Source organism: Coffea eugenioides, chromosome 8, assembly GCF_003713205.1.
Source record: "Coffea eugenioides isolate CCC68of chromosome 8, Ceug_1.0, whole genome shotgun sequence".
NCBI lineage: Eukaryota > Viridiplantae > Streptophyta > Magnoliopsida > Gentianales > Rubiaceae > Coffea > Coffea eugenioides.
In genome coordinates, this window is record NC_040042.1 from 4,323,659 (window position 1) to 4,348,779 (window position 25,121).

General features: G+C 36.0%; 3 protein-coding genes across 5 annotated transcripts; all 3 read right to left on the minus strand.

Moving 5' to 3' along the window:
* Positions 1-4,038: 4,038 nt before the first annotated feature.
* Positions 4,039-12,402, minus strand: LOC113779975 (uncharacterized protein At4g17910). 2 transcript variants are annotated; one of them, XM_027325789.1, is made up of 16 exons: positions 12,288-12,402; positions 12,118-12,181; positions 11,963-12,008; positions 11,234-11,364; positions 10,626-10,699; positions 10,378-10,453; positions 10,175-10,264; positions 9,999-10,072; positions 9,419-9,506; positions 8,877-9,003; positions 8,673-8,777; positions 7,574-7,703; positions 7,421-7,472; positions 7,230-7,274; positions 5,303-5,401; positions 4,039-5,196 (listed from the first exon to the last, which is right to left on the minus strand). In XM_027325789.1, exons 1-16 carry the CDS (start codon positions 12,335-12,337, stop codon positions 5,044-5,046), a joined length of 1,404 nt encoding a protein of 467 aa, XP_027181590.1. In that variant the 5' UTR covers positions 12,338-12,402; the 3' UTR covers positions 4,039-5,043. The 2 variants fall into 2 exon arrangements, with proteins under 2 accessions (XP_027181590.1, XP_027181591.1); XM_027325790.1 differs by lacking the exon at positions 7,230-7,274.
* A 1,566-nt stretch (positions 12,403-13,968) lies between these two features.
* Positions 13,969-14,862, minus strand: LOC113780016 (RING-H2 finger protein ATL29). Its single transcript, XM_027325837.1, has one exon. It carries the CDS (start codon positions 14,860-14,862, stop codon positions 13,969-13,971), a length of 894 nt encoding a protein of 297 aa, XP_027181638.1.
* A 1,938-nt stretch (positions 14,863-16,800) lies between these two features.
* Positions 16,801-22,276, minus strand: LOC113781231 (zinc finger CCCH domain-containing protein 12). 2 transcript variants are annotated; one of them, XM_027327133.1, is made up of 3 exons: positions 22,085-22,276; positions 20,759-21,681; positions 16,801-17,360 (listed from the first exon to the last, which is right to left on the minus strand). In XM_027327133.1, the coding sequence occupies exons 2-3, from the start codon at positions 21,540-21,542 to the stop codon at positions 17,089-17,091; spliced, it is 1,056 nt and encodes a 351-aa protein (XP_027182934.1). In that variant the 5' UTR covers positions 21,543-21,681; positions 22,085-22,276; the 3' UTR covers positions 16,801-17,088. The 2 variants fall into 2 exon arrangements, with proteins under 2 accessions (XP_027182934.1, XP_027182933.1); XM_027327132.1 differs by lacking the exon at positions 22,085-22,276 and having other exon boundaries at positions 20,759-21,883.
* Between the last annotated feature and the right edge of the window lie 2,845 nt (positions 22,277-25,121).

Genomic DNA, 25,121 nt, shown 5'->3' on the forward strand with positions numbered 1-25,121 from the left:
TCTGCAAGTGAGGAGTGTGAGCGTGGGGGGACCCAAATCTATGTAGAAATATGCATAAAAACAAGAGAACAAGCTGTGCAAAAGCTACCCTTCACGTTCAACATTTTTTATTTCGGTTTGGGTTGGGATTTGCAAGAAACGACTGGTGCACCGCTCGCGCCACACTCAGACACTCTAGAAAATTGAGTATTATGTGATTCCGTCTGTGAAGAACTGGCTAATTGCAGTTCTAGTCCACTCTCCTTTTGTTTTGTGTTTCAGCCTAGTCCCATTTTTATTCGGTATTATTGGATTTAGTCCCCTATTTCTTTTTTATTTGTTTTAATTAATGAGTCCTAGTATGAGCACTTGAAAAGTGGTTAACCAAAGAGTGTTGATATTAGGTTGATATTAAATGAAACTCTACTAGAAAGAAATTCAGATTAACAATGAGATACTAGCATTTTACCTACATTTTGTGTATGGGCATAGTAGCTTTAACATGTAAGGTAAAGACTCAATATCACTAGCAACTTTTTTTTTTTTTTTTCTGACGGAGTGGGTATCCGGGTCAATTCTTACGGAGCCTGACTAATCCCACTCCGGTCCGGAGAGGAGGCCCCACTCCACTCGAGCACGGTGACAAGGGGACTTGAACCCTGGTTGCCCAGGTAAGTCCGCCATACCCTAAAGAGGGGGAGCGGGACCGCTCAAGCTAACCCTTGGAGGCCAATATCACTAGCAACTAGAGAGAAGGAAAAGTGGTACGATATATTACATTATTAAAGCATTGATCAGTCAAGAACAACATTTGCCCAAAAAAAATGGATTGACTCTGATGTCCGATCATTAAGAGCTTTTTGAAGTTAAAAAAAAAAGTTAAGTTGAAATCTTAACGGTTACAGCAGTAAAAACAATAATTTACATTTTTTTGATGTATAATAAAAATTCATAAGTACACACTTTAAACAAAGAATAATTGCATCGAGCACTATCACGAGTCAGTTATTCCAAGCAATTGCCACTTAATATATACTTGTTTGTTCCTCAAATATAAAGAGCTAGATTACCACTTGTGCCTCAACTTTAGCTAAAATTGTAGAGGATTAAATGTAAAAGACCAAATGCTCAGGGACTCAAGTGAGATTGAGTGCAAATATAATGATTAAAGATGTAATTTTCCGGATACTACAAAAAGTACTGCAAAGTATGTGTCTAAAAAAATGTTTGGGCAGATTACATTCACCACCGATCGATAGTCAACAAAGTAATGCTTAAACAATTCAACCTTATCATTGAGAGCCATTTCTATGCTTCATATATATTATCAGATTCAGATGGTGAATGTTATCTACTTTGAAGAAGAGGGGATTGCAACATAATGGATAACACACAAAGCCTATCACTCCATCAATATCCCTTTTGAAGGGAGGTGCCCCTCCACACCCATTTCCACCGTTTTGTTCTTTTGGGAGGTTCTTGGAAAGGGCTTTAGCTCTTGACTCGAAACGTGGACATCAACACAGGAAGGGCAATGTTACGTCCATTCTTTGACCTGTTACTAACAAACATGGGAAAGGAACAAGTGGAAGTACTGCAATAGAGAAAACTTCAACGATTATAGGGAAGTTAGATTTTTTTTTTTCTTTTTATCTTTTTGGTTGCCAATAATTTGTTGATAGAGGATATGAAAACAAAATTTAACCCACTGGGTAATAAAGTGAAGAAGATCATTAATGACATTAAGAACTACACCGGGCACACATTCGATTTTACCATCATTTCTGCCAAGAATCTTCCAGTCTGCACCATACAACAAACTTCCAAACTATGCATGATTACTGATTTGAAGTTTCGTGCTTGATGATTGATGTACAAGGAGAGGCATTTATGGTCGATTCTGTGCGCCTTATCTTCAATAACATCGCCTTAAAAAGAAATTCGTGAAGGCTTGTTTCAATTACAAAGAAACAAAAGTCATAATTTACGAGGATAAAATTAGCTACAAACAGATGATACGTGAAGTACTACTACTTCGTAGCGGATTCTAAAGGGTTAAATTCTTGCAAAAAGTTGAAGGGTCAAATTTTATAACTGAACGTGTTCTCTAGAGAGACGAGAAACATTGCCATTGTTTTGGTTCCCTCTAACAAGATGCTTTCGTCGACCTATGGAGATGTGCAGTCCTCAGTTTGGTCCCAAACATGCAAATTGACGAGCCTACATACGTATATATTTATTTGGTTGGAGAGAAATTTCAAACCCTACAAGAGCCAAAGGAAAAGATGGAATTTTGAAATCGAAACATAAACCTCGCGGTCACCTGACTAATGTGTCAATCAACGGAACTGGATCTTGAGATAACTGCGATTTATTTGCATGAATATCATGTGGGTTATGGTGCCAAGTACTTTGCTAGGGTAATACTAAAGCGACCAGCACACTATGCACATAGCATTAAACGAGAACAAGAATTGTCATAACAAGAAAAACTAGTTAACCATTAACCTGATGTCCAGATCCTAGAACGCAATCATAGGCTCTTAGCTATTGATACTGGCGGACTATTGTATCTACTCAATCATTTAAGAATGCTCAAGAAAATGTTGGGTTTTGGGTACCCAACCATCTGAACAAGCTTGGTTCAAGCTGCTGAGCTTTCTCTTTTACGTTTAATTTTCCTTTTCGGACCAATCACGAAGCATGACACACTGGAAGTCCGCTGTTTTGGTTGCCCAGTTTGGGTTGCATTTTCTGTAGAAAGAAGGACACTATAACTTTTTTTTTTTTTTTGGAGATATGATGTATATTAGGTAAAAAAATGATTGAGAATTATGTTGGAAAAAAATATTTCCAAAAAACTCCGTCAAAGATTCTTTTTTTCTTTCACAAAACATGCAATCCAATCTATTGTGGATGAAGAAAGTAAATGTCCATCCAAATGCAGCAATATTTTTCCCGAGTCTGGTTAAACCGTCATGTGTTTTATTAAGGATGATAGAATTTTCACCCATCAAAGCAACCCCAACAGGGTTCTCAAATCCAAATTCGAAAAGTAGGCCTTTGAATTTATCTATTTTAGTTGCCTTTTAACAGTTAGATCCCAATCTTTTTTTTTTCCAGCAACGATAAATTTTATATTGATGGACAAAAGATATACACTTATACGAGCAAAGGCTCAAGTGATTCTATACAAAAAAGTGTTAGCCACACTGAGAATTGATCCAAACCTCATCTTGAAATATGCCTAAGGCATAATCACTAATCACAAAAAGTGTTAGATCCCAATGTCAGTGGCGTTTACCTTTCACTTCTTATTTTAATCAATCCATATGTTTTCCTACAAACAATATGTAGATGTCATTTTACAAAATTTGAGAGATAAAAAATATTCCCGAAATTCTCATACAAGTTTCTTTAGGGATCATTTTGTTAAGCAAACTCAAAAAAACAGGTGGGATATGTACATTTTAATTAAAAGAGATCTACAATCAAAATCAGTTTATATGCATTTTGACAACGTGGTTTCTGCATCTTTCAAATGTTGATAACTTTGTAACCAACTGCACCTACCAACTGCTCCTAGACTAGTTGGCCACCAATGAAGTCTTAAGGTTCCACTTGAATGTAGGTTAAGAGATGCATTCTAAATTCAAGATTTTCTGAAAAATTTTCGCCCAGATTCCTCCCTCGATCCCTTTGAATCCCCTCTCTCCCTAATATAGAGTAGTAATAGGTATAAATCCAAGATTTACTAGAAAAATTTCACCAACAAATGCGTAAGCACGCGTCTAGACTGGTGGTGGTTCAATCTTTCTGGATTTTTCCTTGACCTCTTTGGATCCCCACACCCCCTAGTATAGAGTAGGAATAGATATATATTAGAATTTATCGTGTCCGGCAAAACAAAAAAAGAGTTGATAACTTCATAGTTCCAAATAAAATGGATCTAATGTATGCCCATAAACATTCACGCAAAGGATAAAAAAAGTAATTAGACAGCTCCAAGTCAGGACTAGATCTCCACATGCAAGAAAGATTTTTATAATTCCGGTGAAATCACATCATATTACCAAATTAAGTAGAATTCCAACCAGTGAATTGTACAAGAAACGAACACAAGAACATAAAGCAAATTTGCAGCAATCAACCCAAAAAGTTCTTAGTTACATCTCATCAGACCTGATCAAAAAGTTAATCAAAGCCGAAGTTGCCCAAATGGACTCAACCGGACAGAGCAAATAAACAATGTTGTCAGTATGAGAAGGGAAACAAAGCAGAAACACTGGGAACTGTAGCCTTATCTGGAGATGAGGGCTGATGAGTGATGAGAGAGAGAGAGAGGTTTGTGAGGACCACGGTCCAACCTGTCAGAGGCTCTGCAGGGGAATCCATGTGACGACCAGCCACCTCTTGGCTCTTGGAAAGTACATATTTACCAATCATCCACAAACATATATTCACATTGAAGTTAAAACTCTCTTTAAAATTTGCTTTTGACCCAAGAATGGAAGGGAAGGAATACATATTGGCCAATGCCTTTTTAGGCTTCAGCTCAGCCTTTAGTGTCCTTTTACTTTTTACTCTACTACTGTCTAGTAGTAGTACACTGTAGTACTGCTTAATGGCTTTGTGGGTACGGATAAAATGCAATCTAGCATAGTAGCCATGCACAAACAATAATGTTAGGAGAGAAAAGAACGTACAACCCTAACTCTATGAGTTGTACGTGTACACAAACTCCTTATAGGCAAATGATACTTGAGCTTATGCAATAGGCAATTCAACAAGCAGAGATGCATGTGAACTTCATTGTGTGGGCAACTTCGTTGATGGGTTGGACACAATTGTCTCAACCAGGTACTGAAACCCCCAACGATTTGAAGTCCATTCAAGTCAAAGGGAACTCCTTGAGAAGCAAATTTTTGTAGAACATAATTGTGACTGCCTCATGGATATGAAAGTTACATGGTAGAGATAAAATAAGCAAACTACAAGTTTAAAAGTTCAATTGTGGCCCAAAAAGCAGTTACGATTCAATTGGCAAAGCGGAAGCAAGGTCCGCTACCAAAATTTCAACTTGACGCCAAAGAAGTATGCACATCCAACGAAAGCACATAAAGTAAATTGATAAAGAAGCAGGATGGCAAGGGCAGTGGCTGGTGAAACAAAGAGCGTGTCAATGGACAAGTTCACTAACCCCGTCAGCACATTAGCCTGCACCATAAAGGCAAATTTCATTCCCTTGCGTCCAGTGGAACTGTAGAAACGCACCAGATATCTATTATCAAAAGAAAATTGAAATTAGGAAGCTTTTGCTCACCAGAAGAAAAGATGCCAATAGGTTTCGGTTAAATGCTTCTTCCAGAATGGAAATTCTATTTCCAGGTATATAATCAGAAAGTGTTAATATGGCTAGTACCTGAAAGTTTGTAACAAACATCATTAAAATATATCTTGTTCAAGGAGAGATGCAATAAGGAGCCTTTAAGATGCCAAACAAGATATAAAAATTTGAAAGCAGAAGTACAGCAACAGACATATCTGTACACGTGTGTATGGGCACACACACACACACACAAAACGTGGAAAATGTCTACAACAAACAAGTGATTCTAACCATTTCCAATTCCCTTCCGCTACCCCCACACTTCTTCCGTCCTACACTTCTAAGAACAAAAAATGCTCATGCAGTCCTCAAAAATAACAAAAATGTCTATCTAAAGAACGTTATGGCCAAATAAAAACAACCTGCAAGCTCCACAGAAATCAATAGCATGTCATTCTAACGTGATTCATTATAAGGAAAAATCGATTGTCCAGATTATGTAAGTATAGTGAATTCGGAGTTGAGGTGGTCCAAATCAAAGGATTCCAACATGTATACAAGAAAAAGAAGCTACTCCACATCGAGCAATTGCCCATCAATTGGCTTAATTAATCTAATGAGATTATCAAATAATGATGAAACAAAACCTAATTTGACTTGAAGGTCAATAACACAGTTTCCAGTTTGACAACCTCGACTTGTCATGACTCAACAGAAATATATATTCCAGGCCCTCATTTGCTCACTACAAGTATCCCTCCAGCTCGCCATACTGTAACTTACTACCTCAGCAAAATACTATTCAAATAGTCAACCAATATCTCCAAACCTAATTCAGTCACAGCATTGATTGCTCTTATATATCAAATAGCCATGAGAACACTACAATTAACTTATTTTAATATTTTATTACATGTTTAGCTGAAAGTACCTTGCCTATTAGTTTTGCTGCAGTACATATCCAATCTGAACACAATTTAATGTTGTTTATTACTAAGGGCAAATGGATATACATCCAATGTCTAGGTGATCCAACTCAAGCATCACATAATCAATGTTTGAGGTTGCAAGCATATCATGGCTTGACAGACCAAAATGGCAAGCGCAGAGCAGGAACACGGTATTGAAGGAAGTGGAGCCTCTTTGAAGGATCACAGGAAGCGATAGGTTTTTGAAAAGTTCAGGATGTCGGATTGACTAATAGCACAGGCAAACTTGAGGAGCTCAAATAAAAGAAAATGAGTACCTTCAACAATTATCTCAAAGCACCTTCCACACTCTCATGATTTTGCATATAGAACTTCTATGTTCCATTTGCAACTCATATATGAACCCTATTATCTCCAGAACAATCTCACATTTGCAAAGCAAGGGCATCTCACTCCTGTATCCTCACACAACACAATCATGATTTCCTCTCTCCATACAGTCTTCACCCTTTCCTTACCCTTGCCAACTCTTTACAACACCGAGGAATGCAACAGATGAAAGCATTACTTACCACTGGTAGGAACATTCACTCCAGGTTTGCTGTGGTTCTTCTCATAAATTTTCCTTTTACAGTTTAGAGTTTTACAGCATAATCCACGTAGAATTTATAAGTAATTAACAATGGTTAAGTCCCTAAGCCTTTTCCAGAGCCACTAACATATTCTGAAACTTTACATTTTATAACCTTGAGGCTACCTGTACGATCTTTTGTATCAAAGATAAAAACTATGCTGTGAATTACCATAAACTTATATTGACCAAAAACTTTGGGCACATGACAAATATCAGCAATTCAACTGGCTGAAACAGCAGACCCTATGGTTGATCATGCATATGACAGGCCAATAAAAATTGGTCATCTAAGTATTTAAACAAACTGGCTACTCATGACTCATCTATCGTTTGAAAAGATCATGAAAATGAAATTTACCTGTAGATTTAGAGCCAATACCAAAGTGACATATGCCAGGTTGCACTGCAGAAAATTCTCATCATTTTCTTAAAAATGAATGCACAAAGCAAGTTCCATTTTCAAAAATTACTGAATATAAATCAACTTAAATTGCTATTAGTTAAAGAGCTCTTAAAATCTTAGATAATAACAGCAGCAAGATGTCTTACCATTCTGCGAGATACTCTCTCCACATGCCAATCTAGATATAAAGTCAACAACCTACAATTTCAAGAGGGATAGAAACTGCCTAGTTATCGAAACAACCATAGCATGGGTTGATGGATTTTATGAGACAACTAGGTTCAGAAATCGAAGTATACCAGAAGAAAATACAAAGCACCCAAACTGTAATGCTTCCCCCCTTATCGGCACTTCTCATAACCTCGCCATGATTCCCAAATAAAAGAAGGCTGCCCAATTGTACACCAACAAGATATATGCCCCAATATCCTGACAAGCAAACCAATCAATTCAGTAAAATATGAATATGCATGAGTGCATGTTGCAAGTACTAGTGCTCATTAAAAAGTAATGATAATAGACTTCATATAGCCATTGAACTTGCTCTATGCAATTAAATGATTACTTCAAATCATGTTATATAATTTATTGTCATCTTGAATCAAACTATTCAGCAACAAAGCATTATTGGCTGCAGATAAAAAGATTGACATCAAAGTTTCCAGTTAATAATGTAGATAAATTCCCGTTGCTGCCTCAAGTGGCACAAAGTCATTGTTTAATTTATTTTAATCTGCATCAAATATTGCCACCTTCCTAATTTATCATCCACTCACTGTTTCAAAATTATCACATCAATTTACCTTTCATAGCTTGGTATCTTATCCATAAATGTACTTCAACAAGTGAATGTTACATGCAAACTATATTTATCAGTCCTCATTTAGTTGCAATAAATTCTGTAATTTGCCATTAGATGCAATGACATTCTTCACAATGCTGCTTAAGAACTTGCTGCCATGCATCAAATATTGATGATAACAGATTTGATTGTTATATTTAACAGATCAGGATCAACTACAAAATATGCATAGGAATGGTACTATATTTGCCTGGTAGAATGCATTATCCATTCAGTTTAGAACTGGGGATATAGAACATGTATAAACATGTCATTTCTTCCTCCATCATACTTTTTGCTACATATTCGAAGAGAAAACTCTGAATAAAAGCAATTTGAGAATGATTCTCCTCACTCCCAGTTTGTATTCCGATGATTTACAAATGTCAGTACTTTAGGTATTCCTTCTTTATTTCTTACAGTGATTGTGCAATCAAATGTAATAAACAGAAGTTAAGAAAAATGGCAAGCCCAATGGTCAAAAACAGAGATAATAAGGAATAACACACATAAAGATGGTAGAAAATATATACAGCATAAGTTTCACAGTTTCTCACCAATCATGCTGAATATCCCTTCCTTGTTTTGACTAATAATGTCTGCCCCTCTTTTATCAGAGAGCAAGTAATCGTTTAGCCCATGTGACAGAAAGAATTGATATCCTACAATAACATAATAATTCAGCTCAATGTCAACAAAAAAGCCAATAATCTTCTTGAGTAAAATGTAAAAGAACTGCAAGTGAGAAATATGAATCTTACCCACTAAAACAAAGAAACCCAGAAGCCCACAGTATCTTGAAGGAACATTTATCACCGATGTCAGGATTGACACACCAGCAAGCGTAAAAAAGAAATTCCAGTGCACTCCATATTCCCCGACATGAACCTGCAAGGAGAAAGATAAAAATGTTCTTCTACATCATCCATATTAGATATCAATCATGGATAGAAAACCTCAGAATACAAGGATAAAGTAGAGCTAATAATATGACAATGAGCAACTATAACTATCCCACTCAAAGTAAAAAGGGGATGTCAAATACAAGCTGACAATGAGCACTCTCTAACCCAGTTCCAGACCCCCCTATCCCAGTTGCCACAGCAATTAGACATTCAAAAATAACTACACAACCAAAACCAGCTAAAGGCCACAAAGTTGCATCAGAGCTCAGAAGCCACCAAAAATTTTCAATTCTTTGATTACTAATTTGCTGCTTTTGTGGGTAACATACCCTGAAATACAGTTAGACAAGCATTTAAATGTACCATAGAGGATAGATTTAAAGAACAAAGCATTCAACCTGATAATCAACGCCAGAGGTAAAAAACAGTCGGGCAAATCCAAGAAGAATTAGAGGACTACATGAGCGGATTGTACTTCTGAGTGTCCTGAAATCAAATATCAGCTCTAATTAACAGCACAAAACAAAAGGGAAAACATGGATTTTTTTCTCTGAAACAAAAAAAAAACAAAATTTCAACCGCATTTGAGCTGAAAGAAGCATGATTTTCAGTGTGTTGAAACAGTAATTACAAACATTTGACAGTAAGCTGTAAGTTGCACAAACACGACAGAACAACAACAGCAAATAGAGAACACAATCAATCATGGACTGAAATAAGCTTGCAGAATTCATGCATATGCACGATTCAATTCTGTTAAATACTAAGCATGCAAGGTATGACACTATCATACAGCCATTTCAAAAAAATAGCTAAAGTGAGCATATATTACTGGTCAATTTTGAAACCCTTGCCATGCAAAACCAAAGAACATAGTATTTCAAATGTATTGTAAGTAGATAGTCCAAAATCAATGGCTAGTCTCCGTCTAAAAGAAAATTAAGCATTTAGACAATGAAAGCACAAACAACCACTTACACTATTGAATTGCCTCGTGCCTGTTGTGAAACCAGGGAATTGACTAAAACAAATGAGCCCACCCCAAGATCCATCTAATAGACAGGAAAAAGAAAAGAAAAGAGGAATTTTAGTCAGGCACTTATCTTTAAAGATATCTATCAAAGAGAAGAGTGTAGGTAGCTCAAGAATCTTACCAAACCAGTGCCATAGGTCTCTGTTTTAGCATATTTTCTAGGAAATATTTTGAAGTCAACAGCCAAAATACACAAGCACGTGGCAAGCATCTGCAGCAATTACCCTTGTAGCCAAAATTGGAAATTTCAAGGAAAAATAATGCAACCTTAACAGACAAAAGGAAAAAACCACAATGTATTTAATCATAAGACAAGGTGCATACCATAGCAACCCGGTAAGATGAGATGTTTGCCCTAAAAGAAAAGACACCACTTTCCTGAAAAGAAGAAGATCTAAATCTGTATGGAGGATTAATACGTTTCTAATGTAATAATTTGCATAGACTAAATTATTCCAAATGAACTGTAAAGTACATGTATCCAGATATTTTGGTGTTATGCAGGTAAATAACGCATAACCAAATTCACAAACGTAGATAAAACACAAAAAATTCTATGGATATGCATTCACCTTCTAGCTGAAAAAGAGATAAGCAGCAACAAGATCAGCGAAGTTGCAATCAAATATATCCATTCAGACAAAACCTATAACAAACAGATGTCAGCAACAATTACAATAACTTTGTGTGCAAAAGCCATGGAAAGAAAGATAAAGGATCTACATATGCTGGAAAAGAAATTTGAAGTCCAGGCAATTAAGCTGCCTATTTAATACTAGTTGACAACCAACCATCCATCAGTCAACAACCTCATTGAGTAAACCATTTTCAAAAATATCTCAAGACAAAACCTTCACTCAAGTACCTGAGGACCTCAAACTTGTTGCAACTCTAAAAGAATTAACAAAGAATGAACCCATCTTTCCAAAGGATTGACATGTATAGTGTGGCATTTAAGGCCCCTACCCAAAATGCTGCCCCGCGAAAGCAGCACATAAGGACGTGTATTCCTTATGTGTATGTGGAGAAGAAAGTGAGGGTTTCAATACAGCTAGTTGTTCCTAATGAATCCCCTGGTTCCACATCCACCATTATTTGCAAATACATTACATTCAAACAAAACGGCTAAAAAATAAACTAGAATTAACATATTTCCATATAGCCAGGACAAAGCACTTACAGTAAGAAATAAAGTAAATGGGGCAAGGATGAAGAAGAAATCTACAACCATCACAGCAACAAAAGCCCTCAGGCTCTTATATCCAACAACTTCATCATTTTTCTTCATAGAGGCTTCTGTGGCATTATGACCTAAATAAACAAGAGATCCTGATCAATAAACAGATAGCATGCTAATAATAGCGCCCTGCATCCCTGAGATCATCAAGCAAAAGTTCCATTCTATATGCATAAAATTAAAATGCAACAAAACAAACACACAACACGAATGAGAAACTAAAATTAATAATTGCTATTCGACATAATGCATCCCGATCCCATAGCCAAATAACCCATTAAACATGCTTCTTTTAAAATTCATAATCAATCAAAGCAAAAATTTTATAAACTAAGGCCTCAAGAATTGTTCTTCCCTCCAAGTCATAAGATGCAATGCATATAGACTTCTCAAAGGATTTGGAAGCTGTAATCCACTTTAATTTTAAACACCCAACCAAATGGAACCTGCCAACCTTAGTTTCTTCTCCAACTACACTTAAAACATCATCTAAAGCAGAATGACAAATAAACTCTGCGCACCAGCACGTAATCCATTTTTGTTCAGACATACAGACAATTGCTGCAATAATTTCACTTCATGAAATCAAGGCAATGGAACTAACTGAACAAACTGCTGCAAAAGTTCGGATGTTATTTTTTTTACAAATTCAACAATGCGTATAATACTTACCAACCATGATATCACAGCCAAAGGTTCGTCTTAGAAGTACCAAACACTGAAATCACAAACGCAAAATTTTTTTTTTTAAAACAAAGGAAAGAGCAGAAATTTACAGCTTTGAAAAAGAAAAATTCAAAATGAAGAGAAGAATAGGGGTTTCTCACGGAGAATGTTGTAATAACAACGAAGAGCTCGAGCATAGACGAGCCAGTCAAATTGCTCACAAATCTGTCCACATTTTTTTTTTTCAATTAGTCTCAAATAATTGGTAATCATTTACAAATTTTTAACCCCAATTCAAAGAGAAAATATAGTGAAGGAGGGAGAAAACTACTGTTCTTTCAGCTGCTTGTTAGGGTTGAAGGATCTGAGATTGGAATCCATTTTTCTGACAATCGACGAATCAAATGCCGTAAGCTTTTTAATTAGGATTATTTGCAAATTACCCAATGAAACGATGTGTTGTTTGGAGAGAAGGTAGGAACCAAGTACTTGTCATTTGTCCCATTTCCAAGGCGTGGTTAGAGAATGACGCCTTTATATGCAATCTCATTTCGAAGCTACCTCGCCGAGCCCGGTCGCGTGGGCTCCTAGTCCTAGCCAAGCGGGGCACTCTCAGGACGCGGTGCACGGGAGGGTTTCCCGGGTTCGCCCTCTTAACTCCTCTGCTCCTGCCCCACTGTGGGCTTTTTTGCCCGTATTTATTGTTTGGATTGTGATTTTTCGCAGAAAATTTGTTACTTTTTTGTAAGTATATTTTTTAATTATTTTTTATGTTATATAGATTAAATTGTTATAGTATATCTTTTCTATAAAAATTTTGAAAAATAACAATCCGAACCCAAGTTTTTGGGCAAGTTTGTCTGCTATAAGTTTTTTAAAAACTCTAACTACAGTGATCTTAAAAAACTTTTCAAAGTTTTTAAACTAATATACACTTCAAAATATTCAAAAATTTACACTTTGAATATTTGGTTCTTACTTTGAATAACAGATTTAGAGGTTGTTTGAGTTACACTTTTGGAAGAGTTTTTGAAGAAAAATTAAACTTTTTAACATGTCATCTATGTGCAGTAAAAAAAAGTAAATGAAAAATGTGTAAAAAATAATATTCATAAAAAACGTAAAATTTTTCTCCGAATATTAGCTATCCTTCTTTAGTTACTTATTTTTTGGAATTCTTATTTCAAGCATTAATTATATGTTAACCTTATAATAGTTGGCACATACTTAAATTGAAGCACAAAGTGAAATGTTTGGTATTTTTGTTAGAAATAACCTATTCTTTAAATACAATAACACTTAAATTCTGAAAATATATAAGTACCCTCTGAACTTTGGGAATTCAAACTTCACCATATAGCCAATTTTGTACTATAAAAGTGTTCATGTGGATTGTTAAAGCGTTTAAGAAATACTAACCATGATACCTTTGGGGGCACATTCCAAGTTGTGGTAGAGTGTAACTATTCCCAAAACTCATGGGAGCAATGTGTGATTAACCCTTTAGTTTTTCTAAAATCAAGTAATTTGATAAAGAGTCCTTGTACTCTTTCTAAAATCAAGTAATGAAAAATTGTCAAGATTTTCTTCAGAGAAGAGATGAAGAATACCAATTTCTGTGGCTTGTCATACTTCTTTAAGATGTCATCCAAAAAACAAAATGCAGGTTCAAAGTTCAAACTCGTTACCAGTTATCAATATGACCGAAGATCATAAATAAAAATGTCTTCCGATGGAAAGAACATGAAGAATTATTGGACAACGCTGTCATATTTTGTTCTTCACTTATTCTCCCTATATAAATATTCAAGAAATTGCAATATTAGCTTTCAAGAATTTTTATAGAGCAGAATTTGCAATCAACGAAATATATCTATATATATATACTACTCTCTGTATGAATCTTTAAGCATCTCAATGATGGACGCGTATTCGATAAAACCAAAATTAAAAAAAAGAAGGGAGGGAGGAAAAGAGATTAGCTCAAGAGGAGGAGGACAAAAACAATTCAGTCAATCTTTGTTGATGTCTGCACCAGATAGCCCTGAAACTTCACCAAAACCACCATTTCTTGTGGTTTCTTGGCTTCTATATTCTCCAAAAACTGTGCAACTTCTGCTTGTATTATGTCCCTTAATAATTTTTTCTTGAACTTGCTCTGGCAATCTCAAAGTAAACCTATCCTGATCTTCTGATCCTTTAGTCCTAACTATTGAATGTCCTGTTGAATGTGATCTTGAAAATCTCTCCAGCTCAGTATTATTGTTCCGCCTTTCAACTAGAACGTGATCAGCAGCCGTAGCAGAAGTCCTCCTTTCGCCGCGATCGCTGCCTCCTCTTTCATCTTCAGTTTCATCCTTTACTGTGATGGAAACACTTTCAGGCAATGACTCATTTTCGTTTATGAGACGCATGGTATTCGTGAATGATATCGGGGACTTCTCGGGCGATTCATCGAGCCTTCTTCGACATACGGGACAAGTTTTGTGTTTCTCAAGCCATAGATCAATGCATTCTTGATGAAAAACGTGACAACATGTTGTCAAAAGTCGAAGAAGATCATCATCTCCAAACTCAACTAAACAGATGGCACATTCTAGCCCATATTTTTCCTTCCTATAATCTTTAACACTGGAATAGGTGAATGCAGGGAAAGATTGTATGATTTTGGGATCAATCCCAGGGTTGTCTTGTGGATGTGTTGGAACGATAGGCGTGGCTGCAGGACTATGACGAAGGTGCCAAGAGAGGATTAGATTCTGCATGAAACATCTACAAAAGTATAATGCGAAAAATCCCACAAAGAAAAACACAAGAAGAATGATTGTTATGACTATGGTAATTGGTGGAGTGCTGTATGATTCTGGTGTTGGAACTGATTGCCGGAGAGAGCCATCATTTGACATTGCCTGAAAAAAAAAAAGAACGAAAAAAGAGGGCAAGGCAAGTTGCAGAAAAGCTTAATGCTTTTTTTGGGGGGGGGGGGGGGTGTTGGCCGGATATTGACTATTCCGGCCTTGACGGCCTTTTTTTTTGCTCTGTACGGACGAAAGAAAACCCCAAGAAAATGAAGTGACTCAATCACCCGTAAGAGAGAAAGATCCAAGGAGATTAGTTTGATTACACTGTGAATTTGGTGCGGTAGATTTTTCATGTTTGGTGAGTTGCATGTTTGCTTGAGAAGGAGAGAATGAAGGAGGGGCATGCATTTGTTTCATTTGCAAAGAACATCACACATTTGAGTTTCAATATGGTTCAGCAACGTGGCAAGTTGGTTTTTCATCTTTGGTTAGAATCAGAGGAATTGAGCGAGTCGTCTGAGGATGGATGATGAGGAGTGTTGTCTTTGCTCTTAGCATTATTGTCTTGCAACCACCAATAGGGACATATCTTGAGTTTTTTGCCAAAATAACACTCTTACTAAAAAATATTCCCAATGTGATTCACTTTCAAATTTTATTACCATAATGATATTATTGTTCCCATCTAGTTATCCTGATTGCCACGTAGGATAACAAGAAAGGAAAGTTCTAATCCAATTTATAGTTTCCAACATTAACTAAAATTTTAATTTTTTTTATTATAGAGGCACAAGAAGATTGCATAACTTTTATAATTTCCTTATAATTATCTAAAATAAATTTTACCATTATTGACTTTACTATTATTGGTCTCCGAATTTTTTTAAATGTATCAAACCTATTGCATATATATTTTTTCAAAAAATAATTTTAAAAATACAAAAATTGCACCAAAAATTGCAACGAAAATTGTAATCAATTACAAAAATTTCAAGGTTATCATATTTGTTTATGTTATCCTTCCTACTCTTTGAAAAGACGAAAATAATCTTCATCTACCTTAAGATTATCGACTTGCGAAACATATTTTTTAGATGCTGTTAATATAAAGATTGGCTTCTTAGATTATGTTTGACAAGGGAAAGATAACGAAAGAAAAAAATGTGCGAAGCTTTATAGAGAAAATTGAAGAAAATATTAGATAAGAAAGAGAAATGGAGGACGTCTTTATCTCTATCCTGACACATATGCAGCCTAAGTAGCAAAAAATGATCACAAAGGTAATAAGTTTTAAAATTAAGTTACTTTGAGTATACATTCTAGAAGAAGAGTTATTTTGGCAATAAACTCGACATATCTTCACATTGCCAATTTACTTCTAGAAGAATTAAAGATATTTGCCATCAAGGGAGAGAGAATTTCTTAGGAAAGACAGCAATGTTGCATCAAAACTTCTTTCAAGGATACAAGGGTAAAATTGAACTCAACTTCTCCCTTCTGGCAAGAGTTGTTTACGCGGAAACTTGAGCGTTTAAAATCTAAGAATGGCAGCATAAAGTTGACTTCATTGATTGCTTTCACGAATGCGAGACAAGAATTGTAACGTGCTAAATCAAAATTAAGAGCTTCCCTTTGCACGTTGTGAATCAACCTTTTTTTTCGGACAACGATAATAATTGTATAATCTATTCTATTCTAGTCTACAGAGGAGGGGAACCTAAAGAGATTTGTGTTAGAGACTAACAGGTAAACAGATCTGACTAAATCAAAAGAGTGATTTGGCACCACCCTTGAATTTTTTTCATTGCAGGTAAAATTTGAACCCCCACCTATAGCTCAAAGAGGGATTTAGCCACTGAGCTTGCATGTTGTGAATCAACTAGGGATGGTATGTTGGAAGGCATGCTAAAGAGATGGTTTCCATACTTGATAAACTCAAAAATCACGGATTCTGATTGGTTCATGGTTCTAGCATTTTGCGCTTTCTTGGGCGGAGGGTGGGGAGAGGCAAGCAGTTTTTGATTTGTTATGGAGACAGCAAAGCAGAAAAGCAAAAGGAACACATTTGACAAACAAGAGTGCTTTCAACTAAAGTTACAGCTACTGCATGCTAGAATACATGCTCAACCAAAAAGCTTATAAGCTGACCAAAGGAACAAACCAAAACGCAGCTTATTCATAACTGAAGCCACAACACAAGAACTTTCAGGATAAAGCTTGGCTTGCGGTACCCTACAACCATCACACAATGGCTCAAGTTCAAGCTTCCAGCACAAACCTAACACTCAAGGTATATCCAGCCTCTCCAGGGCATTTGACAAAATCTACCAGCTACTCGAGATCATCAATCCAGTCGCCGTATATTTTACTGATTTTGTCTGGACCCTTCCACTTTAGATGGGGTTTCTGCCCAGTCTTCTGTATCACATTAGACAACTTTTGAGCTGGAACTCCAACATGATAACTATCTGAATGAGGTACAGGAGTTACAGATCCAACAACAGCATCAGCCACAACTTTTGAAGGCACTGCTACTTGCTTTGTGTCCGAGGGTGTTGTAGGCACTTCTGATTCTACAGGCCCCCCACCAAACTGATGCAGCTCTGTCAAAGGATATTAAAATTCAAGTTACGGTGTACAAAACAAATGTCATTTCTTCCCAGGTAGAAATCACCAAGTCATTTTACAAGGAGAGGGAGATGTGCAACCTGCATACCTAAAGGGACCAACTACATGTGGAAACTAAATAAGACACAGACATATATATATATATATATATATATATAAAAGTAGTGCAACCAGACAATGCAAGAAGGACAAAAAAAACCTTCTCTAACCACTATACATTCAACAGGAGATGTCATTTAACATATCACGTATTGATCAGGCTTGCGCCAGATACAAACTAAACAAGCTCAGTTCTTAGATAACGTTAAAACCAATAACAGCGGACGGGAAAACTATGAACAGGATGACATTTTGACCAAGTAATGACTATAGGAAATTTGAGTAATAGAAAGCAATCGCATGGTTTGCAATCATTTCAAGATCACAGCTGTCCGCATTCGCCCCTGACAATTTTCAATCAACAGCTTGAATGCTCAACCAACACTACCCCAGCACTTCATGAAAGGGTGGAGGGCCAAATTAGCATATAGAGCTCACAGAAATCCACGAAAAAAGTCATCTCTCTCAAGTTGCATTAATACCATCAAGACGCTTCATATAATGTTTGAAGTTTCTCAAATCTTGATGCCATAACAAATTCTTGTCCTTGTTCCACTCCTCTCCAAATAATGTAAAGCCAGCACCATGAGATGCAATAATTGTTCATTTGTTCTCAACTGGATCTTCCTTGCCTCCAATGCTAACTCAGTATCAGTTGCATATATAAATTAGCTCATTCGGTCTCTTACATCTTTTTCTTTACCTTAGGCTGTCATAACCTTTAAATTCAAACACTGTAGTTCAAAATGAGTGCATTTAAGCACAACATGCAAGCGCTCTGGTTATTCACATGCAATGCACCATAGATTACGTAAAGCGCACCAAAAGCAGCACTCAATCAAGAAGGATAAAAGCAAAAGTAAACAGAAACATACAAGGACATCTTGAAATTTTGAACACTTTGTGCTCTCTTAGTTTATCAAGCATTGAATACCACTTGCTTTCTTGATCCTCCTCCTTGCTCATAAAGTCCTACCATTTGCCCAGTCACAGATGATTTTTTGTCATTTATACTCAAAAGAAATCTACCAGATTTCTTTTGATGGGAAAACAACCATTGACCATAAGATCTCAATGGCATGCTGACAATAGAAATCTAGAAGAAAACAAACAAACTAAATTATATACAGGAAAGCTAGAGACCAAGCCTCAGAACTTGAGATTAAGACAATAGAATGCATAGATAATCTATAAGAAAAAGCACTGGTATCTATTGATGGGTAAACAACCATCGACCATAAGATCTCAATTTTATCAGATTCCTGCCCTTGAGGTTGCTTGTTTCTCTACCTAATCAAATGCGAGAACCAGGCAAGACCAAAATCCGTTCATTCTCCAAAAACAGCTTCATCTGCAATTACATTCCCAAAATACATATTAATTTGTTTCTTGTCTAGTGTGTTTTATTTCCTGTGGTATTTAGTGAAGTTCTAATTCTAAAATACTTTTTTCCTTTGCTTAAAGAATCTGTAAGTGCTAATTCTTGGAAGGAACCATTTAAACCAACATAAAACTAGGATGGGAAATATTTATTCTAAGCAGAAGTCATTTGGGGCCACTCTACCAGATCTTTGTAAAGCAAGCCTCTTCCATGAACCATGCCTTGGTACTGTAGAGTAAGGGTCTGAAGGCAATGCCTAAGACACGAGGTATCACACTTATACGGAAATACCAAGTCAGTTAACCTTGACATTACACCACTGTAATGTTTAAATTCTTACAAGAATAGACAGCAAAAACCAGTTCTACAATACCCTAAGGCAGCCAACAAGACAACCTGTTTGATGCTTTACACATCTCCAATGGAAAAGAAATGGATCATTTTTCACATATTAAGACTTTCCAAGCCTCCTTTTCTGTAGTCCAGGGAATAGCTGTTGGTTCCTTAGCGCCATCAATTCCAAATTCTTCATGGTGTTGAATTACAGAATCTTGCAATTCTCTTCCTGCTACGACTCCAGTATGCTAAATGCATGATGGCTCAGATGTCAGGATACATAAGATGCACGACATATACACTCTGAAGCACAAAATGCAGTCTTATGTTTTTCTCAGATGTGAAGTGCAATTGCATTTTATAAAGCAGACTTCCTACTTAAAGAAAGAAGCAAAAAAAGCAGAAAGCCCTTTGGTCAATAAAACATCACATTGGGTATCAGTAGTCATTTTCCACCTGCAACCACGTACCTCATGATTGCCAATTACATTTGTTAGTTCTCCAAAACAAGCCTTTATCAGCCTTCTGCTTCCCAAAACTGTGTGTTTTTACTTTTCTTTCTCATTGTTTGCTAGGACACAACCTTTCTTGTCTCTTTTTTAGTTCTCCATTTTCTTCATCGGGAACACCATCCGGACAGTCAGTTGAGACTGCTGGATGAACTTAACTCTTCACCAGCTGGCTGATCCTTTGATCCTTCATGAAATCTCATCCACTTTTAAAACCCGAGTAGCAAGGACCACAACCCACCTAACAAAAACCCATGTTCCCATCGTTCTCTCATTCTCGACACCAACATCGGTTGGGTAAACAAAAACCCAGTTAGCATCCATTGGAACTCTTTCCAAAGACAAAGTACCCATCTTATTTTGACCACAATTGTTATGTATCCGGCACCGACACCTGCATCATGTCATATTGTGCAATATGGGTGCCCCGTGGTCAATTGACAGTCCATGTAACATAAGATCCACCATCATAATTCCTTTCCCAATTCAACCAAAATAAATTTATTACTCTCTCCTGCATACTTCACCACTCCCAGACCCGAAACATCTCTTTCCTCCATTTCATGGTCAAAGAAATGAATGCTACCGTGCACATATATTGGACTACTAAATACTATCTGGAAAGTTTCCTATCAAAGGAAACTTGAAGTGCTGTAGACAGATTAACTGAAGTCAAGCATCAAACTTGGCTTGTTAAGTTTTCTAACCGCCCTCAATCTGTTACAAAATTAGTGAGCCAACACTTTTGCTTGAGTTTGACTACTTTAAAATAGTTAAAAGTTAGACCTTGAACTCCTAGTGGACAAATTGGTTTACTTAGTGCATCACACATGCACCGTTTTAGTTGACCCCGAAAGCGACACATTGCTTACCAATTATTGCTTCAGCATTTTATAAAAGCATTATTTAACACAAATCCAAAACCTATAGGGAATATATGGACATAAGAGAAGGACAAAGAATAACTGCATCACAACCATGAATAATTCATTACTGAGATTAACCCAAATTGGAAAACATAGATTACGGAAATGAATATAGACCATACCTTCGGCTCCATGAGCAAAATGACACTTGCTTCCAAAAGGACAATACCCAGTCAATTCCCACTTGTTGCAAATCCTTGTTTTCCAATTTGAAGGCTTCAAATTTGTCCCAGTTGGATTACCAGCATACCCACCCCCCATACCTGGACCCAAACTTATTGCCTCACTTTCTCGAGCTTTCGACTGCTCATCATGAAGAAATGTGCAATTATCACCATATGGACAGCCCTCTTCAGTATAAAACTTCTTGCAGTGTCGCCCTTTGTAAGACCTCTGAGACTCTGCACCACCTACAAGTGATGGTATCTGAAATTCTTCCCTCGGCTCCATTGATGCTGCCCTTTCTTCCTCATGGGCAGCCACAATTTCTTGCCAATTTGGAGGTGGTTTCCTAAGTTCTTCAATACTGTGTGCAAAGTTACAATTGGTCACGTACGGACAAGTCCCAGCTCGAAATTTGCAGCATAATTTAGTTTTATAGAACATCTTCCCTATAGCCTTTGATCGACTCGAAGCCGTCAAATCCTCCATTTGGGAACTTCTAGATTTTTTATTTGGGGGTTCACCTCCGGAAAATGATTGGGATTGCCGTCCATCATAATTAGAATTTGAGTTTATCTCAACTGATGTTTCCCGATTCCACACCCTATAATCATCTTCTGTCGCCCAAGCAGCCTGATCAACTGACCCTCGACCCCAGTTCCCAGCAACCCCATTTCCAGAACTTCCAGAGAGTACTTGCACAACATTTCCACTAGAAAATCCACTATCTCTATGGTAATCCATGAGAAATTAAATGCTACTAACAGCAATTTATTTCCCAAAAACAAGTTATTTAAACCCCAAAGTACAGCAACCTAACTTTAACAGCTCATCAAGGCAAAATCCTCAAAACCACCATCAACACTATACCTTTCACGGGGTACTTGAAACAAAACGATGGCAAATTATCAAAATACTATCAGCGCCCACGAAACTAATATGAAAAAGCTAGAGATTGAACAATATTTAGACCAGTAAAACTCCAAGAACTGATTTTATTTTGCGAATTACAAAAGGGTACAGGCTATTGATCAAAATGAGAGCTTTTTATTGCACTTTTTCTGAATTTCTGCCACAATTGTCACCCCTCCCCCCCCCCCCCCCCCCAAAAAAACCCACAACAGCCAAAATACTAACTACTATCCCCAAACAATTAAAAAACCCAGATACTAATGATAGGATTAAATAAAGAAGGCAAAATCAAAGGAAAAACTATCACACTACTCAGTAATTGAAGAACAAAGAATTAGTTCTTATGAAACAATAACTAAACTGATTTCTTTTACCTAATAAGCCTTGATTTATATGATAGTAGAAATCCTGACTTTACTGGTGACGGACTCAGTGGTGATGGAGAATGAGGTGGCTGCGGGAAGAGGAATTTGGGGTCTGAGCCAAAAGAACCGAAGAGGCAAACATTAAAATGTATCTGAGCTAACTGCTAAGAAGCAAGAAGGCCTCTTCTTTTCGTATCTGTTTGCTCGTTGTTGGGGATAATTACTTTTCTCTCTTTTTACGTAGACAGTTGCAATATAGAACCGAAAATTTACAAGCTAGCCCCTTTGAATTGTTATATTTTAATATTTATATGATGATCATGATCACTTCAACATTTTCTTTTTCCTCTGGCAAGATAAGAATAGAATTTAAGAAGCATGAGAAAAGAAATGAGGATTGAAAATTCACATCTAAATTTCGAATCCTCAAACTCAACTTATCCAATTTAATCAGCCAAATATTTGAATGAGAACACAAAAATATCTTCTAAAAATGCTTTTTTACATTGATAGTATAAGAAGTGTTTTTGAGCGAGTATATCAATGTTTATTAGCGATAGACACGAAACGGATACCCAGCTACAAGGCATTTAGCTAACTTACTAGGAAATCCACTTTCTTATCCTTACTTGCCTCACTTGGAGAAGGTCAGATCATCACTTATATATCCCCACTCCTCTTATAATTTTTTTTAAAAAAAATCAAGGAATGATTTATACCAATTTCGTCTTGTGTTTAATCTAAAAATGACACAAAATTTATCCAAAACAGTCTCATCATCAGAAACAAGCATACAAAATAATAATAATAATAAGGCATCCAAAACCAATAAAATTTGACACAAAGAAAATTCTCTTCCAAATAAATAAGGTCATGACCTTTGCAACTTAATTTTGTAAACAGAGCCTTCCATAATTGGGTTGTAATTGCATTGAGCAAATTGCAAATTGCAATATTCATAAATTTTAAAAATAAAAAAATGTGGGAGTGGCCTTGTTTGGATTGTGATTTTCTGTCGGAAAATTACGTCGTTTTCCGTAATCACATTTCCCTATTACCTTTTTCCCTCACATACATCAAATCGCTATAGTAATTTTTCCATGAAAAATCATGAAAAATGCAATCCAAACACAACGTACTCGTGGGTTGTCAAACCTGTTACTGTAATATGTTGGTATCCAACCCTCTTTTCTTTGATCGAAAAATATGAATTAGATATCCTAATTTTCAAAGTAAATCAGGATGATTTATCAGCAAATCAATTTTTTTTTTTTGCCCACCCCGATTGTTCATGACATGTAATTTTTACAACATCAAAATCTCTTTTATATGAACAAATTTTTCAATCTCAAAGTATGAAATATTTAGTTTAGTCATTATATAATTTGTAAGGGCAACTACTACACTTTTTGTAAGACAAGTGAATTGCATTAAAAAAAAAAGTAATATATTTATTGCATTTCACAGTTTTCAATCCAAATAGGTCGTGTACTTTCGTGTATTGTAGTTTAGGTCTAAATTAGCAAATTTACATGATAATGTAACTTGAACGTAACTATGTATTTAAAGAAGGCTTAATTACATTTATCTCCCACGAGGTTGGGCCAAATTATCAATAGAACCCTGAGGTTTGACCAAATAACAGTCTAACCCTTTGAATGAGCAAAGGTTCAACAAAAGCCCCCCCTAATGGCGTTAGTGATATTGTTGATGTCGGCACAAAACTTACGTGACAACTCAAAATTGCCCTCATACAACCAACATACGGTCATATGCATATTTTCGCTTAATACACCAACTCGAAAAGAAAAACGTATATTCTTGCTTCCATAATTGATTTTCTCATAAAAATATGTATAAAATATTCAACTACCAATGGTATTTTCTTTTAAAAAATTTTAAAATTGAAACTAGCACCATCAGATTAGTTAGAGTGAACGCAAATCAGCAAGAAATATTAGTAACAGCTAAAATCAGGAAAAGATATGAAAAAAAAACTGCTAATAACTGCAAATAATATGGAAAAGAAAATTGAGGAAAACATTTTGTTTCCAAGAAAAAAAGAAATGAAAAATAATAACCCGAAAATGATTCATTTAAACATTGACAAGGCACTGGGAGAAAAAAAGAGAACACGAAAATTGAAACGTACGTACAAAGAAACATAGACTAAAGAAAAGGCTAAATACCAAGAACAAAGTGAAGGATTTAATAATAATCTAACTAACAATATTAAGGATTTACGAATCCAAGATTTATGAACCAGGTTTTGAAGTTTTGGATCTTTTGCCTTAATTTGTGATTTTTTGATAGTTTCTTGTTGATTAATTAGTTTCTTTTTATTCCACGCATCATGAGGATAATTTTGTAGCAAGTTTTGTGGGTTTTTGGTTTCGATTTATGTGGCCACAGATTTATGCTCAGTTGGAGGCTCCATGGCCACTTTTTGCTAAATTTATGACTGGAATTGTAATCTACATGAAAAATCGATTTCGGAATCTTCCATCTCTATATATGCAGTAACTTCCAATTGGGAGTTCAGTTAGAAGAAAACCTCATTTCATCTTGGACACGTATATGATCCATCTCACACATGTATCATTGATCTTTCTGCTAAAAATGCACTTTCCTAAGAACAAACCCTCAGGGCCTCTATTGGATGTTTAATTTGAAGGTTGACTCTTTTTTTACTTGACTCTTTTTTTTTGGGGTAAATTTTGAGGTAATCACTTGTAATAAAGCACATTGCTCGTGTCTCTTTTAACACATTGATTTATCAAGAAAATCACTTTCATTGATATACTTAAAAAGGAACTTTTTCATTTAATCACACCTAAAAGAATTGATGTGAAATTTTTAAAATAATTTTCCGACTTGATGAATTTAGGGTGCATTTGATAAAACTAAAGTTTGAAATCTAAAATTTGAACCTATTAAAGCATTGAATTGTTATATATTGAAATGTTAATATTCGAGAGTATTTGTGATAAATGAATTGCTTATCACTGCCACTTATTGTTTTAAGGAACCGTTGTCCAAATAATTG